The sequence below is a fragment of the Calypte anna genome, chromosome 2, assembly GCF_003957555.1.
Source record: "Calypte anna isolate BGI_N300 chromosome 2, bCalAnn1_v1.p, whole genome shotgun sequence".
Classification (NCBI taxonomy): Eukaryota; Metazoa; Chordata; class Aves; order Apodiformes; family Trochilidae; genus Calypte; species Calypte anna.
In genome coordinates, this window is record NC_044245.1 from 16,411,198 (window position 1) to 16,426,077 (window position 14,880).

General features: G+C 48.0%; 1 protein-coding gene across 1 annotated transcript; it reads right to left on the reverse strand.

The window, feature by feature from the left end:
- Nucleotides 1–915: 915 nt before the first annotated feature.
- BAMBI (BMP and activin membrane bound inhibitor) lies at nt 916–5,749 on the reverse strand. The gene is made up of 3 exons (XM_030446041.1): nt 5,406–5,749; nt 2,148–2,438; nt 916–1,712 (listed from the first exon to the last, which is right to left on the reverse strand). Exons 1-3 carry the CDS (start codon nt 5,479–5,481, stop codon nt 1,294–1,296), a joined length of 786 nt encoding a protein of 261 aa, XP_030301901.1. The 5' UTR covers nt 5,482–5,749; the 3' UTR covers nt 916–1,293.
- Nucleotides 5,750–14,880: the final 9,131 nt, after the last annotated feature.

Genomic DNA, 14,880 nt, shown 5'->3' on the forward strand with positions numbered 1-14,880 from the left:
TTATAGCACAGATTAATAGTATCTCCTGCAGCAGCATTTTAGACTTTTCACCACAATATGGCATTAAGCAAGTCTATTTAATTATTGAAACAAAGTCTAACAAAACAATAAATACAAAGCTCCCTTTGACTCTGAGTTTGGTTTTAGCAGTTAGGCACTGAATAAATGAAATGATCAAGTGAAGCTAACCAGCTGAAGGAGTGAAAAACAACAAAGTGCAAAAGACAGGCAGGGAAGAAAATCCACCTATGCAACAGCACAAAGGAGAAGACAGAGATTAGAGACTACACTGTTGATTCTCCAGTCCCACAGAAGTAGCAGTATGTGATACTGAGGTACACAGTACAGAGCGCAGACACAGATTTTGCAGTGTGCCCAGAGGGGATATCTGCAGGAACAAGACACAACAGAACAAAAAACTAAAAAACAAACAAAAAAAAAACCCTATGCACACTAGAATAGGCCTTGTGGTTTCAGGGTTTCCCCCTCCTAAGCCCAGAAAAGTTGAGGTTGAAGAGTAATAGGTACAAAAGGAAAACAAGATCACAGAAAACAAGAATTGAGATAAGTGAGAAAAACCATCCAGAAAGAATTGGGAGCTACTTTCCAACATATGTCACACAAAGAGAGGAAGCACTTCATTAATAGAAAGGAAGAAATAGTTATTGCACAAAGCTGTACACAAGTTGTGAGCAAATTGCAATAGCCAAGGACTGAGGATGTGATTTCACTGCTATTTCAAGTATTAAACAATAAAACAGACACCGTCTTTTTGGAACAACCAACCCATTCCCCTCATAGTACGAAAAGAGACTTGTGTTTTTATGAACAACATTACCATACATATCTCCCTGATTCTGTTCACCTCCCCCTACCCCCAAAAAAAGTTTTTCAAAACAAGAAGTCACAAGCAAGTTTCAGACAAAATATATATATTTTAAAAAATCTTTACAACAAGTCAGGAAACAGGAGCTTGCATACAGTTTATTAGAATAATTCAGCTCTCCGCTCCCTACAGTTCAGATAACCCTGGTGACAGTGTTTACAACTTCTAATTTTTGCTTTCATAACTTTAAAGCAAACAATACATTTGAGTGTATTTTACTCTGTGCAAATAAGACAACTTTTGGAATCCTTCAGAAGAAATATCCAAGATTCTGTTTGCAGAGGTCCTTTGTTTCTTAAAGATGATTTATAAGTTTTTGTTTTAAGATAAAGTGCTCCTGTCCAGCAGAACCCAAAGGCCTTCAAGAGTTCAGAGAGTAAGTTTAGCTCAGATTAAAAAATAATTGGTCATACAAATTCCAGCTTCCCGTGTCCGCTGTACATTCCCCAGTGGACTAGTGAAAGAATTTTATCATTGCTGAGGTCTGAATGTCTCATTTTATCACAGGTCATGCAGCAGTTCTCGTGACCAGTCACAGGCACCATGCATTCCAAGTCCAATTTTGCCACCTGCCCTTTCTTTGAATGATGTCCATGAAAACTGTAGTGCAAACGGGAGAGCATTTGCTGACGTTGATCTTGCAGTCTCTTATTTTCACTCCTGAGCATCCGCAAAGCCAGCATGATAAGAAGCACCAAGATTAGCCCCCCAGCTATAGGAACAGCAATCACAGCTGCCCTGAACCATAGCTCTTTTGAAGAGGTCAATTCCTGCACCTTGGTGATGAGATTTCTGCTGCTGTCATGTTGATATCTGCTCCCTTGTCCTGCAAAGGGGAAAGATGAAGTTTATTTCAGTATCAAGAATTAATTCACATATAAACAAGTCCCTTAAAAGCCACACTGACAAGTTTACAGAGCAACAGCTAAACATTGCAGTATCTACAGAAATTATTCTATAGAGTGAAAGATGAGTTTCTAAGGCTGTTTATGACTGTGAAGTCCTTAGAGCCTGCTATCTGATTCAACTAGGAATGCTACTGCCATTGCTTCTTAGAAGCAACATCAAGTTGGCAATGCAAACCTCTAACATTCATGCTGACAAAAAAAACTCCTCAGCTGAGGTGCTCCCTCCATGCATCCACCCACTTTTTCCTCTGGTGCTTCTATTTAGACAATTAAACTAATAGTCTGATTTAGACTATAAAAAAAAAGTCTCAGCTGTCACCAGCTTCATGACCAGAAGAGCTTCCTTGCCCTACCTGAAGTCTCGCCCCTGGAAGGAGACAAAACGTCATGTAGACCTCTGTAATTGCACATATCTTCATGACAGCATTCCATTGTGGACACGGTAGTGGTGCCAGAGTGGTTTTGTGCTTGTTTGGCTTGGCAGATATCAGCTGTGCTTGCAATAGAGTCCAAGCAGCCATGAGTAAGTGGGGAATGTGTGTTCTGAGGATCCAGCAGTCTGGAGAAGCAGGCGCTAAGCTCAGATTTGCACATATAGCCAGTTGCAACACAGTGTGCAGCATCACAGTAGCATCTGATTTCACCTGAAAAACAAATTGTGCAAGAAAGGTAAGAATTCAGCCCTTTAGGGACACCTTACTAGACGCTCTTATTAGCAAGAAGCACTGCACAACCTAACTCGGTGCCAGTTTGGAGGTAATCCTCTAAACTGTCAGTCCATCAGAGCCGAGGTTCCTTCCTTTCCACCACTGCACAGCACCTACCTCCTTGTAACCCTGATCCCTGCAAAAGCCTCGGGGCACCTGTTTTAATTACTAGTACCACAGTCCTTTGAATTAAAGCAAGAACATTTCCCTAAAGCAGAGACTGGGGGAGGGCCAGGGGAGGTCATAGTGTCTTTTTTTTTTTCAAAAGTAAATAACTACAAGACCATTTTATAGCCACTTCCACTCGCTGTCAGCATTTGCATTAAAGCACATTTAAAATGAAATCCTAGTTTTTAAAGCAATATAAACCTTCAGTCCTATAAGGAAGTCACTTCTATATTTTAAATCATTACTTCAGGAACAGCACTCTGTTTTTAAAAAGGTAATGCTTTTTTAACTGGGTAGAAGCACACAACAAAAATACTAGGTTTACATATTTGTGTGTCTAAAAAAAAAAATAAAAAATAAAAAAAATCGGAACTGCTTAATTCTTTATTGCCTCTCAAAACTGTGCCAAAATTTAAAAGGTTGAACTAACACCTTATAAAGCTATTAGCTAGATCCATTACCATCTAAGTCTCCCAGTCAGGAAGGTTTTTACTGTGTGAAACCACGCAACTATTTAATTTCTCCAGAAAGAGAAATTCTTTAGGTAGCCATTCATGCAAAAAGGCCTTTTATCAATATTATATAACAGCAACAGTGCAGTTCATAATTAATCTGAGTTCATGTCTCTCAGCTCAAATGTAAAGTTATTAAATAGGGTGAAACTGCAAGGCTAAAAGCTCCCCCTTGTCCCTCCCCAATTCTGCATGCAATCCAACATGCGGTCAAAAGGGGAAACACTTAGACTGAAAATCCTCTACTGGCTCTATGAGAAATCTCTCAGGAAACCTCAAAAATTTCTGAAGGAAGCGATAAAAAAGTTCCCTTCATAAAACTCTTCATTCTGTGCTCTCCAAACTGCTCTGGTACGAATTATACGCATCCTGTGCTGTAGCAACTTACTCTTTCTAGGCAAGTTGCAACTCAAACATAATTTGAAGTGCCATTGATTCAAGGCACAGGAAGTCAGATTTTTGGAGCCATCCTTAGAAAAGTGGGATTAAAACTACTTCTAATGTGCCAAGTGTAGGTGTCATCAAAGTGGCACCAAGGCTTTCAAAGTCAGATCCCTGACCGAATTGTCAGAGGTCTCCCCTACAAGTCTGTACTCCAGAAATCATTCTAGAGGATTCCTAGATGCCCCCCCTTCTTAGGATGCTTCCTTCCATCCCATACTTCTGAAAGAGGTTATAAATAATCCTGAGTGAACTTCCCCTCTTCAGTCTACCTTAACACCTCCCTGAAAACGCCACTGCAGGCTCCAGACCTTGAAGTTCCCACTGCTCTTTTAAGAGCTCTGCTTAATAGAAGCCAAATGATGGAGTGTCTCACTGTCTCCAGTCCAATTCCCTCGGGCTTCCAGACCAAGTAACCTAATTTATTGTGAATTCACACACAGTCATCCAGCATGCTATGGAAAAAAGGCTCAATCATTTTCTAAGCATTTTATGTGAGGTCTTCCCCCTAGACTCTCTGAATAAAGTAATTTTCATAATTTTCTCACTACAAGAGTTAAAAATAAGATGCAAACGAGGAACAGCACCAGAGCTGACAGTCCTTTCGTGAGTCTCTGCACAGCACGGAGGAAAGTAAAACAATACACACACTTCCATTTTAATTGTTTCTACTATCCTACTTTTGAAAAGAAGCTACATTTTATTGACCTAAGAATCTTATAAACAAAATCTGACAGGCTAGTCACCAGGTTAATTCAACCACTTATTAATTGAAGCCACGTTTTTGGTGAAACAGAATGGACTTTGTATTACTGTATTAAAACTGTATTTCTGTCAATTCATAAAGTTTCTTCCTGTGCTATGCAAAAGGCCAGAAAGGGTATTTAGTATTTTGAAACACTGAACAATGCCCTTCTGTTCCCTCCTCTTTCTTGTTACTGTATGTAGCTATTAAAGAAAAATGTCTGCTTTTAGTCAAGATGGCTACAGGAGAGACTGCAGGCTTCTCTTAAAGCTTTTGAAGTCAACAGCAGCCAGAAGTCTGTGATCCCCTAATTATATCATTATCAGGCACATAGTTTCAGTATCTGCGACTTCACATCACTCAGTCACTCCCTGTTCTGCCGGCTTTGATGGGGCCAGCAGGCTCCCCCCTGCACGCTGCAAGGGCTGTTATTTAGGGTTAATTACAGCCTTCCTTCCAAAATAAATAAATACCGTCGCACATCATCACCGCGCTAACTTATCCTTTAACCTCCTCCCCGGAGCACGGCGATTAGAGCCAGCCAGAGGGTCGCCTCTACCCCGGGAGGGCGGCCACCCCCCAGCCCCGATGGGGCGGCTGACAGGACAGGGTACGGCAGGAAAGAGCCGCCCCTCCGCACCCCAAGTTCGGGTCGCCGTTCCCGCTTTGACAACGCGGACCCCGCGCTCGGGCTGACCGACACCGGCGGCCAGGTGGGAGGGATGGGACTGGACGGGTCAGGACGGGAGAGAGCAGCCCCGGCTGCTCCTCGCCAAACAAAGGGGTTGCGGCGAGGGGTGCCCGAGACAGCGACGGCCCCGCCGCGACTCCCGCCGGCCTCTCCTGTGAGACGGCCGCGGCACCGGCCCCGCCGCGGTGACACCGGCGCTGTCTGAACGGCTGCCTCCACCCCCCGAGCCCTGCCTCCCTCCGGCACCAGCCCCCCTCAGGCGTCCCGGTTCCTCAGGCGCCGGAACCCCGCGGATCCGGAGCCCCGGGGCACTCTTAGGCTTCCCCGGTCCCCTGCCGCAGCCTCACCTTTGGTGAGCAGGACGGCCATGGCGCACAGCTCCAGTTGCAGCCAGATGAAGATGTAGCTGGAATGGCGATCCATTTACCCACCCGAGCGACCCGCGGCACGGCGCCGCTCGCCACAGCCCGCAGCGCAGGCACAGCCGAGCCGCCGCCCGCCCCGACGAAGCACCCAGGAGCCGCTCGCCCGCGGGCAGGGCCGTTGCGCGGCCACCTCTGCGGCGGGCAGGCCGGGCGGCCGCAGCCCTCTGCCTTCCCTTTCCTTCCTCCCTTCTTCCCTCCTCCGCCGCGGTGGAGGCTGCCCAGTTCCCCGGAGCGGCGGCAGGCTCAGCAGACGTGAGGCGGCCGTCGCTGCCTCGCTCCCTGTCACGGCGGCGGCGCCTCCCGCCCGGTAAATACGTCCGGCGCCGGGCCGCGCGCCCCTCCCCCTGCCTCGCCCCGCCCATTGGCTGCACGGCTCGGAGCGCGCGGCGGGAGGGGCCCCCTCCGCCCCCGCTCCGCCCCCCGGCGCGAGGTGCGCTCCCGCCCGCGGCGCCCCCGGGCGGCGGCGGCGGCTCCGGGCGCTCCGGCGGGGCGGGCAATTAACCCCGCTTAATTCAATGATGGGCACTAAGTGCGCGGCCCCGGCCCCGGGCTGCCCCGGGGCTCTGCCGAGATAGCGATCGCTGGCGACACGGAGCGCCCTCAGCCGCGGCAGGAGTTTCGGGTGCTCGCCGAGGGCGGGGGGGATGGGGAGGAACGACGGCCGGCATTCCTCGGAGCACCCCCCGTACGGAGGCAGCAAGGCCGCGTTCCTTCCATAAGCAAATGCGGTGGCTCCGGCTGCCAGCTCGGCGGAGCCGTGCCTGATGAATAACCAGCAGCCCCTTGCTTCCTGATGAAAGGCAGAGCCAAAATGAGAGGGGCTGAAGCCTCCCCGCCTGCGCTCGCTCCCGGCGCTGCCACCGGCCCCGCAGCGCCTCTGCCGCCAGCCCTTCCCCGGCGCCTCCGCTCCGGGCACTCCAGGCTACACCAGGATGCGAAAGTGTTGCAACACTCGGGGTGCCACAAGTTTCACTGCTGCCGGGTGGGGTTGGTTTTTTTTGTTTTGTTTTTTTTCCAAGGTTACAAAAAAACGACGTTTGGGCTTCATGAGGTACGGACAGCGAGCCTGCTGCAAGCAGGCTGCGGACTCCGTCCCTCCCTCCGTCCATCCATCCATCCATCCATCCATCCATCTCTCCATCCCTCCATCTCTCCATCCCTCCATCCCATCACGCCCACACCACCCTCCTACCCGGGATGCACCAAGCGGCTTGGGGGCTTTTCCACCTCCTGCTCAGCCCCACGGGTGTTTCACGCTGCTGTTCTGTCCAGGCAGCAACAGGAGGCCCGTGGGGCTGAGCTGTTAGCACATGAAACCCCTGGTAACTTCACTCTGTTTCCAGCATTTCCTTTTGAAAAACTTGTGCTGGGAATGGAAACACGAGGTGATGTTCCACCACTGGGCTCTGACAGCTCCTGCGGGTTGGAGAGTTTTTCTTCACATGTTGGTCCTGAAAACAATGTGCCCCATAGTTAAAATTTCTTTGCTATGTTAGTTTTCTCCTTTCTTTTCCTATTATAAGCCTTGATTTCTACAGCATTTGCACGCTGTTTTCTATTTATGGGCAAAATGTTTTAAATCTTTGGTTCTGCAGCTAGTATTAAAGCTGCCAGATGATGATAAGAACTGAATAGCAAAAATTATTTCAGATTTTTAATTTTAAATGTTCTGTGAATATTTAACGTCATTTTCAGTTTGGGACACGATACCTTGTGACAGAGACATTCCTCCCCTGAAAGAGAAAGTAGGAAATATGAAATCAGAGATTAAGATAACCCCAGTTTACTTTGGCAAAGAGGAACAGCCTGGATCTCAAACTAATTAGTGCTGATGCCATCACACATCATAATGGTTTTACTTCAAGTCTGGTTATTTGCATATGTATAAGATAGATACACGTGTGCTGCACCACAGTCTTTACACTTATGTTATACATATTTGCACTCCACCACAAAGTAATTTTCTAATTCTTGTTTCTGTTTAGAAATTACAAAAATAGGGAGATCAGCCAAGCCGTATCTCCCACTCTGGCACCAGCTATCAGACATTCATTTGCAAACATAGGAAAGTATCATTCATTATAATGTAGAATCATTACAGCAACATGTGCAATTCTATTTCTTCTATTCCTGCCACTGGTGACAAGCTCATTTAGCAGATCTCATTTGTCACATGCGATACCGACAGACTGGAAATGGCTTTTACTCGCAGAGCCACATTACTGCACTAAGTAACATGAGAGACTCCTTGAATATTATAAACATCCTGGCTGAGGGAGCAGGAACAGACTAACCAGGAGGCAATGTGCTAGAGATCAGTTTTGAGCAGCAAATTTCATTGACAGCTGTCAAGATTGAAATGTGAGCTACAATTTACTGTAAAAAATTACTGATTCTGCGTGCTACAAGCATGCTTGAAATGCCCCAAGTGATGGAGGGGCTGCTGGGTGTCATACCCCAGCTTTGGTTCCCCGCAAAGCAACTAATTTGAAGACCCTTTTGGGAACTTGTGGATCAAGCTAGGGTGTCAGGAGGGTTTGACTGACTTACTGCAGCTCCTCTCTTGCTGGTACTCTGCTCAGGGAGCTGTACAAGGACTGCGTGGGGTCCTCTGACAGACCATAACATAAACAAAATAATTCAGCTTCTGCAGCTCTAATTTGCTTTTGTTTTAGAGGCAAGAGCAAACAGGGCCAGATTGGCCTGTAAAAAAGGGACAGGAGACAGACCCAGCACAAAGCAATAATAACAACATGTTCTGCAACCAGAAGGAATGTGGGATAATGACTACAAGGAACCATCAAGGAAAGCGTCAGGAGCCTCAGGCCTCATGACGTGTCTCCAGCAGCCATGGGAGAGGAGTCTGGACTCTCCACTTGAACTGACTATGCAGCCACACAGAGCACAGAACCATTCCCTTCCACCAGGTACAGTGAAATCTTTTGAAATGAACACAAATGAAGGACTTGATTACAAAATCAGCCTTTGGGCATCTCAGGAAATGAGACTGCTTTGGGAAGCATCTCACAGGAGCACGCTCCCCTCTGCATCAGCTCAAAACTCTGTCACAGATGCAAAGTTTTATATATAAGAAGATGAAACTCCCAGCCTAAATAATAGATTGTCCAAGAGGCTTTGCAGGCTGATCAAATGCTGGTTTGGCTCCTTTACTTCATTTCACAAAACAATAGTTGCAGTGCCAGGTTTGTCCCAGAAGAACTTAGGAACTGATGAGTCCTTCCTAAAGATCAATGCAAATGAGCAACCAAGATCCTGAACTATTCCAGACTGGGGCTTCTATCAGGCAAGCAGCTGCTCAGTGCTGGGCCTGTTTTACCTACAATCAATCACATTCAAGAAAAGTCTTGCTATTTTCCACCAGGAGCATGTGAGCAGTACAGCAATGAAAGTGGCTCCCTCCCCATGTCAGCTGGTGAAATCCTTTTAATGAAATCCCAAACCACATCCACCACCTTCTCCAGAAGCTCCACGTACTTTTGAGAGCCCCACACAGGCACAGAGAGATGACTGGCATGAGGGGCTTAGGTCTTTCCCAGATCAAGGAGGAAAATAAGACAAGCCAAGACAGAAGCTGAGCTGGCAGCACTTTCCAAGTACATTACGTTTAATGAGAGAAAAGTTTTCTCTGACTCTGGGATAAAATAATCAGCATTATCCCCTTGTATTGCTTCTTTCATATATACTCTTCCTCTTTTCCACATGAATCAGCATCAACACCTGTCCCTGCTGCTCCTGCCCACCGTGTATTTGCCACCAGAAGCAGCATGCCTGGGAACTGATGAAATGGAGTTTAAAACTCATCCTGCAGGTGCCCCTGGTTTAAGCAGCTAGGTTTGCAGTGAGAAGTAATTCCTTCATCTGGGAGCTTTGAACATCATCATCAATTCCTCACCTTTCTATAAACTTGCCTGCCATGCTGGCAACTTGCCACCTTTTCCCCCAGATGTTTGGATGTAACCCTTCAGTCTGCTGTTAACAGCAGCCCTGTTAAAGCAGTATTCTCTGCCTGTTTGAACTCTTCCACCAACCATCTCCCCCAAAAAATTTAGGCAAAAAGGGATAACAACTGCAGTTTGAAAATCCAACCAAGTTCACCCCAATAGCCAGCCCTATCCTGGGGAAACCCGCATTCCTCGGGTAGCTGAGGATTTGCATACGGCTGGATTTGCATGCACACGCTAGTATTTGCCAGCAGTGCCACATAAAATGCTGATTTCACCAGCAAGGAAGAGTTAGTACTGCTACACTGCAGTAATTTCCGTCTGGTGTGAAAAGCAACTTTTGTACATTATATCCTTTCTTTTTTGCACCTTGCAATTATGATTCGGCTGGGAATATCTCATTTGGAAATTATATGAAGTAAAAAGCATTGGGACTGTTTAAAGCATCTTAAGAACAGTATTAATCAGAGCAGTATTTTGGTTAACTGCTCAACACTAACCAACAAACAACTTTATTTTCCCAGTTATTTTGCTAGCATTTTGGATGTAATAAATGAAAGTTAATTCTACTGAATTACCTTTATTTATGCTGATTATTGCCTTTAAAAAATAATTAAGGCTTAAACTAGCATAGCTATGCTTAACGCAAAGCCCAGGGGGCAGGGAACATAATATGACTCTATGCAGTTTCTTTGGCTTCCCACCTCTGGGGCTGGCTGGCCATGGATTTATTGACTCAAGTAGCCATTACAGGAGCTAAGACTATGCGGAGCCGAAGCCTGGCTCCTTCCCTAGCCGCTCCCCGGTGACAGACAGGCTGCCGAGCAGGTTCCCACAGGTAAGCAACTTCCAGGGATCTTTATCCCCCGTAACTGGGGCAGTTCAAAGTGGTGGATGGAGACCTGCACATTACACGCCTGCTCACTTTCGGCAGCAATTAGCATGTCCTCGGTGAAACTCAGTTACCTGGAAACTGGAAGAGGGGACCTGTACTCCAGAGGTGCTCAGTGATACCTGTTCATATAAAATAAATAGGAAACAAGGCCAGTGTCTGCTTAGCATGCTCCTGAGGTGTATCATCCAGGTGCCCCAATCCGGGTGCATATTCCCAGATAAAGGACTTAATAAGGAGACACTCTTTAAGGGGCCCACAAGGTGAAGCATTTCCTGCCAAGCTCATCAGTTAACTTTTTTCATTTAAAACCAATCCTCCCTCCCCCAAACGAGCTATACTCCTTCTCCTCCGAATCAATAGTACAATTTGCATTTATCCTCCTGGAGGCATCACTCCTCGGACCGGGGCCAGAGCGACCCAATCGATGGGGGGAAGATGGAGCAAGGCTGGAAAAGAAGCAGCAGAGAGATTCCCCCAGGGAGAAATGCAAAACACTGGAGAGAGGCAACAATTATTGTAATTGAAGGTAATGAGGCCGAGGCGCCAGCTCCAGCTCTGCTTAACATCATTCAATACAAAGTGAGACACACATGAAGGAGACAGCCTGAGCCCGGCTCGCCCGCCGCAGCCCTGCCCGGCTCCCTGCCTGCAGCCCACGGCCAGCCCTGCCCGGCTCCCTGCCTGCAGCCCACGGCCAGCCCTGCCCTTTGCCACAGCCTTATCTCCCGGCTCCAGCCTCCTCGGCTACAACCCCCCGCCTGCTGCAGCACGGATGCTCCCGGGACGGGTCTGTCTCCTGGGGCGATAGCTCAGCAGCATTTGGGAGTCACTCTAGGTCTGACTGGCCTTTGGGTCTCAGAGTCCTCATTTGCCTTTCCAGCCGGGATTCCTGTGTCTATAGCATCTTTACCCTCACTGCGCACGGAAGTCACACAGTGAGCACGAAATCACTGGGGCAAGGACACCGTGTTGTCCTGTCCCATGGCACGGCAACAAATTCAGCCCCTTAGCCTTCATCGTCCCTCTGCACAGCCCTCTTCCTGCCATCCCAGTCCCTCTCCGGTGCCCAAGGGGAGGGTGGGGGGAGACACATACGGAGGGGAGCGGGTGATGGGGAGGAGCTCCTGCTGCCCTATGGATTTCCCCTGTGGCTCTGCCTGGTGCAGGTGTTGCTGTATCTCTAGCTCTGTACCTGACTTGCGCATCTGCTGATGCTAGAGCAGAACTCGCACCGGCTTTCGGCAGCGTCTTTAGAAGAGACACAACTGCATTTTCGCCGGTGATTCCTCACGCACAGAGACCCCCTCGCAAGTCCAGGAGCTGGGGAGGAAAGAAGGGGTCAGTGAGTCGCCAGCACAGTGACGGGCTTACTGAACCCTCCTTTAGCTTAACGCGGCGGGGGCCGAACCGGTGTCTCAGGAGCCAGGGGACGGGTGAGGCGGCAGCAGGCGCGGGGGCTCCGGCTCTGGCTCCGGCTCCGTCGGGGAGCGGGCTGATCGCGGGCACGTCTTGCCCTCTGCTGGCAAAGGCAGCCCTAGCAGGGAGGTGCCGGGGCCCTCTCGTACAGCCAGCCTAGGAACATGCACCCTGCAAATGCAGGGCTAAAAGGTGCGAGTTAGCGCTGCAGCTGCTTTTTGTAGAGGAGGATGAAGCTGCCTGCAGGCATGGCAGTGAATTATCCCATTGCCAGGGTAGCCAGCGTGGTGAAGGAGCCGGTGGTAGAGTGGGGTTCAAATCAGCTCCCACCCGCGGCCGCATCCTGCACGCAGGAGTTAATGCCCAGGATTCAGCCATCACCTCGTGAAGCATCCACATAAGGGTGTTACTTGTCAGAATTCATAAACTGTACCTAAAAAGTCAAGCACCACCTATCAGATCTGAGTTATCAGCTGTCTAGAGACAAAGTATGGCAAATATTAGGAATTCACTTTTGATCCCAAGCACGAGAAACCCTTAGTTATGCCCTGGCACAGCACAGGGAGAAGAGGTAGCACTGTAGTCATGGCGTGGCAAAAAAAACCTGGAAATTGAATATCACTGCAACTGGACAGAACATACTGTTGAAGTAATATTCATTACAGAAAGCTATAGTTTGACTCCTAGTGAAAGTCATCTAGGCAAGCCAAACAAGGGTCTCCTTTGAAAAAAAAAGAGCCTGTTGCTTTGCTAAGGAAGTATCTCAAGCTCATATTTGCACATGCTATAGAGACTGTCCATGGGGTCTGATCACAGATGTCAGTCAGTTTCTTGGGTGACTTACACCCAGCAGTCAAAACCATGGACCTCTGCAGAAGCTGGGGGCCATGCAAGGCTGTTCTCTGCTCTTGCAAATTGTTAGCAGCCCCTCCACAATGGCAGCTCTAAAAGCTTTTGATGCAGATAAAAAAACCTCTCCAGTGATATGCTAGTCGGTATTAGTCAATATTTATTGCTCAACATCTATTTTCTGAGCTGCATATTTCAGAGCCAAATGCTAGAGACAAGGTAGTCAATGCAAGTCGGGAAAGCCTGTACACATTACAATAGACTGGAGCCTGAGCTACTTAAGTAGGCAGCACCAAGCTCCAGTTCTGACAGGCATTTGCAAATGCAATAGAAAAGGCCAAAGGCAGAGCTAAATTTCAGAACAAGAACCAGCAGCTCCGAGAAGATGGATATGTATCTTAATAAGACCTTAATTATTCATCCCCAGAAAGCTGCTCTTTGAAAAAGAAGTTAGCTGGGCAGCTATGCACAGACGTGTAATAAGAACAAAAGCTTAATTCTCACTTTACCATAAAAAGCAGAAAGGACAAGAGTATTTGTGAGACAGGAAATATGAGGAGCTGTGCATCAGTAAAGGATGGGGACTAACTTAAATTCTAGCAGCATCTGGGCTGGCCAGGGAGGCCACAGCCATGAAAGGAGAGGGTGGGGGCTTCCCTCCTCTGGCTCTAGGGCAGGATCAGTAACTACACCAGAGACAGCTTGTAATGTTAATAACTGGCAGTCTGAAAAATTGTAAAAAGGAGAAATAAAAGGACAAAAAGAGATGAAGCAAGCTTTGGCAGATATGCAAAAGGCTGGGGGCACTGAACACTCCAGCTGCTGGGTAGGGCAGCTTGGGAAAAGGCAAACCCTCCATTTATGGTGGGTTTAAACAGGGAGATAAAGGTGGTCATATCCTCATTTTTCTCCCAGCCCTCCCTGAGGGTCTCCCACCCTTGTGGCTGGAACTACAGAATGGATCACCCATCACTGCCACCCCTATTAAAGAACCCAAGGAACAGGTAGGTTTGGGTGCTGTCCTACCACCCTCCAGTGGAGAGAATAATCTCAGGCAGAGGAGGATACACAGCTCCTTCCATTAACATCTTGAGATGCCACAGGGGTTCATCTCTAGGAGCACTGCAATATATAAGGCAGATCAGGCAAAAGAAAGGATGGGTAGAGTGAAGCAGAGGGTTGGTAGAAAGTGATACCAAAACAGAAACTCAAATTCCTCACAGTCCAGGGCCAAGAGGCATCAAGAGGGTAGAGGAGATGAGCTCAGAGAAGGGTGGCCCCTATCTTTTCATAACCACTAGAGGAAACAGTGCAAGATGTTAGGGTTACACAGGACTAAAAATTAAGAAGCCTCAGAGTAAGAAAGCAATCTCTCAGAGCATCCTTTATAACACAGAGAATTATATAAAAGAGAAGGATATTAAACTGAGGTCCTCCCCACATATAAAGGTTTGCAGGGCAGGAATCAAGCATGAGAATCAAACACACTGGAGGTGGGGACCAGAAGACTGATGCCCAGATCCAGAGCTGCCAGGCAGCCAGCACAGAGCCTTGACCTCAGCCTGCGATTTCACATCTCCGCACTGCAAAACACAACTGGTGTTTGCCTCCTCCAGGCTGCCACCACCTTCCTCTGCTATAATTCCAATGTGCTGCTTTTTCATTTTTTTGTGTTTGCTACTGCCAAGCATTTAAGGGAGGGAACAGTTAAAAAGAAGGTATTGAGAGTGGCTTTGTTGCAGTCTGAGAGCCACAGTGAGCCAGGCTGTGGTGATGGATCTCCTACCTGCCAAAAGCAGTGAGAAGGCTGAACTGTTTCTTCAACAAATATACCCGTCTGCCATAGACTGTGACCATGCTGGCCAACTGCTTTTTCCTATTTTCATTGACTTTCATTTGATACCAATGGCAGCACTGTGCTGCCTGTGCCTCTGCACACCCCCACCCCAGCAGACAGGACCATGTCCTCCCAGGGCCACATCTATCACCACCTGATTTTTTAACCAATTCAATCATGATCTAGTTTTCACTTTCATCTTCACTGTGTAGAGAGACATTGTCAACCAGGTGCCTCGAGTTGCCAAGGAGTGGGTGTGAGTCCACCTGTGCCTGGTTAGGACAGGCCCCTATTGGGCATGAGCAAGACCAGGGGGCCAATAAAGGTGGGACACACACCCACAGAAGGCACCTCAGCTCACTCTGGTGCGAGGCATGGAGAGGCCAGCAGCTCGTCGAGCCTCTGGAGCAAGAAAGGCTCTTCCCGCTACACTTCTAC